Genomic DNA, 2309 nt, shown 5'->3' with positions numbered 1-2309 from the left:
TTCCCTGATGATGAGTGATGCTGAGCATCGTTTCATGTGCCTGTAGGCCATCTGGATGTCCTCTTTGGAGAAGTGTCTGTTCATGTCTTCTGCTCATTTCTACACTGGGTTATTTGTTTTGTGGGTGTGAAGTTTGGTGAGTTCCTTGTAGATTTTAGATACTAGCCAGCTTTCCTTTTAATATAACCCTTTGCTTTTCCTGGCAAGAATAAAATCCTGCTCCAGTTACTTTAGTTATTATATTTATAAAGAAAAAAAGTGGAAATCTTGAGAGTTTTGTGGGGAAAACAATTAGAATTTTACTGTAGTAGAGAGAAAATATACAAGAACTGGAATTTAGACTATTTTATTAATACAAACTAAACTGAACTGATCTAATACATAGTGAATCATAAGATGAAAATGACTAAAACATGGGACTGAGAAGGCAAGAAGGAATTGCAGTTTTTAAAAAGCATTCCACAAAATGGCTAATCCATGGCTAAACAATGAAGAGTCAATTACCTCTAATTCTACATAAAGAAGAGAATTCTGTTATAATTATCCACTTCAAATTCAAAGGTATTCACAGGGCAAGAATTGGGACTTCCCTCACAGTTCAATACCCTATACCTAGAAGAGTGCCTAGTATAGAAAATTTAAATGTCCTTTTAATTAATAAAAAGCCTACCCATCACAGTCCATTTCAGTAAAATGACTTAGACTATCTTGAATTGCTATTATTAATAGATTTGTCACATATCACCTTGAATTGTTATTATTAATAGAATATTAAACAAAAGCAAAAAAAGACAAGAAAAAAAAAATGTTTTCTTTCCGTTTTACCAGCCGTGCAGAACACTGACATACCCCAGAGGAATCTACCAGTAAACTACCCAGACGACACAGGCTATTCCAGCTATATGCAAAGGTGTTGTTTGGAACAATGGGGTAAATATCACGATTAAATCCAATAAACAAAGCTGTTACAAAATCAAAGGAAATTTCCCTCAATATATCCATGTGAGCTGCATTAACACTCCCCTTCTGGAAAACAAAAAGCATATAAGAATCTGAAAAATATCTCTTTCCCTTTAATCCTTCAAGAACTCAGTGGATTTAGGAAATTCAGCTTGCTTCTCTATAACTTTTCTTTAATCCCAAATTAAGAGTACCTTGCCCTCCTATTTGTTTCAAATAATGCAAAAGAGCTCAATTAAAAAGACAACAGCTCTTATCCCCTCTTGGTGAGGGAATGTTATAAATCTCCGAGAGGAACAGTTGAAGTAGAAAAACAAACAAAAAACATCAGCCAAATACAAATGATGAAACATCTACCAGGAAATGAAGAATTCTACATAGGATAATGTTTATGAACACGTCATTTTGATGCGCATTAGACTGCTTACGGTGAAAACAGACACACCCCGTTTCATAGGACTTTTTAAATCAAGCTCATCCATTTAAAAGTGTCTTTTTCTTTAAATGCAAATACCTAGTGCTAATATGCTTTCCCATCGACTGTCCTTCAGGAAGCATTTTTCCATGCTAAGACCAGCCTCCTCAAGTGCGACTCTATACGCAGATTCGAACTCCCCTCAATACTCAACAACACAAACGAAAAAAGCTTTTCATACTACACAAAAAGGTACAACGGTGGTTTTTACAACGGTGTGGTTAGTTCTGCAAGTTGGAAGCGAGCAGGGCCAGCTGACTAGACGTTGCTCTGAACTGAGTAAAAAAAGGAACCCCGACCCCTTCATCTCCAAGATGCAACAATAAAGGCATCCTCCCTACGCCTCCTACTTGGCTAGAAAGTAGCCCTATTCCCGGGAGCCGGCCGGCCGCAGAAAACGAGCCCGCCTCGGGGCCGGGGCCGCCTCGCCTCACCTTATAGACGTCTCCGTAAGTGCCGCTGCCGACCCTCTGGACGAGCTCGTAGTCTTGCTGCGGGTTCCGCCTCAGGATGTCCGCGGCAGGCCGCAGCGGGGCCTCCATCTTCGCTCCGGGCCCGGGCCCCGCCGGCTCTGTCCGCGGCGCCCCGATCGAGTCCCGCTAACGAGGACGAGCGGCGCCGCTTCCCAACATGGAGCCTCTGTCCGCAGCTCCGCCTGCACAAGGGACAAGCACAGGCTACAACCCGGAGCGGCCCAGCCCCTTCCTTTCCGCCCCGCCGCGGGCCGCGGAGAAGCGGGCCTGGAAGGGTCCGCGGCGCCCCGCAGTCCCGTTCCGGCCGCGGCCCTTCCCCTTCCCGGCCGCCCGCGAACCGCCGGGCCGATCTCCTCGCCCCCTGAGGCCCGGGGCCGGCCCGGTACCCGAGGGGGGCGGCC

The 2309-nt window shown here is 44.9% G+C and overlaps 1 protein-coding gene across 3 annotated transcripts in view; it reads right to left on the bottom strand.

The window, feature by feature from the left end:
* MAP4K5 (mitogen-activated protein kinase kinase kinase kinase 5) overlaps positions 1 to 2084 on the bottom strand; it is a 104743-nt gene extending 102659 nt beyond the window's left edge. For all 3 annotated transcript variants that reach the window (XM_029951624.1, XM_029951625.1, XM_029951626.1), the window contains exon 1: positions 1870 to 2084. In XM_029951624.1, coding sequence (XP_029807484.1) covers positions 1870 to 1977 — 108 coding nt within the window. In that variant the 5' untranslated portion in view covers positions 1978 to 2084. The remainder of the gene's footprint in view (positions 1 to 1869) is intronic.
* Positions 2085 to 2309: the final 225 nt, after the last annotated feature.

Source organism: Suricata suricatta, chromosome 9, assembly GCF_006229205.1.
Source record: "Suricata suricatta isolate VVHF042 chromosome 9, meerkat_22Aug2017_6uvM2_HiC, whole genome shotgun sequence".
Lineage (NCBI taxonomy): Eukaryota > Metazoa > Chordata > Mammalia > Carnivora > Herpestidae > Suricata > Suricata suricatta.
The sequence above is the reverse complement of the archived record's forward strand: the minus strand, read 5'-3'. Positions and strand labels throughout refer to the sequence as shown.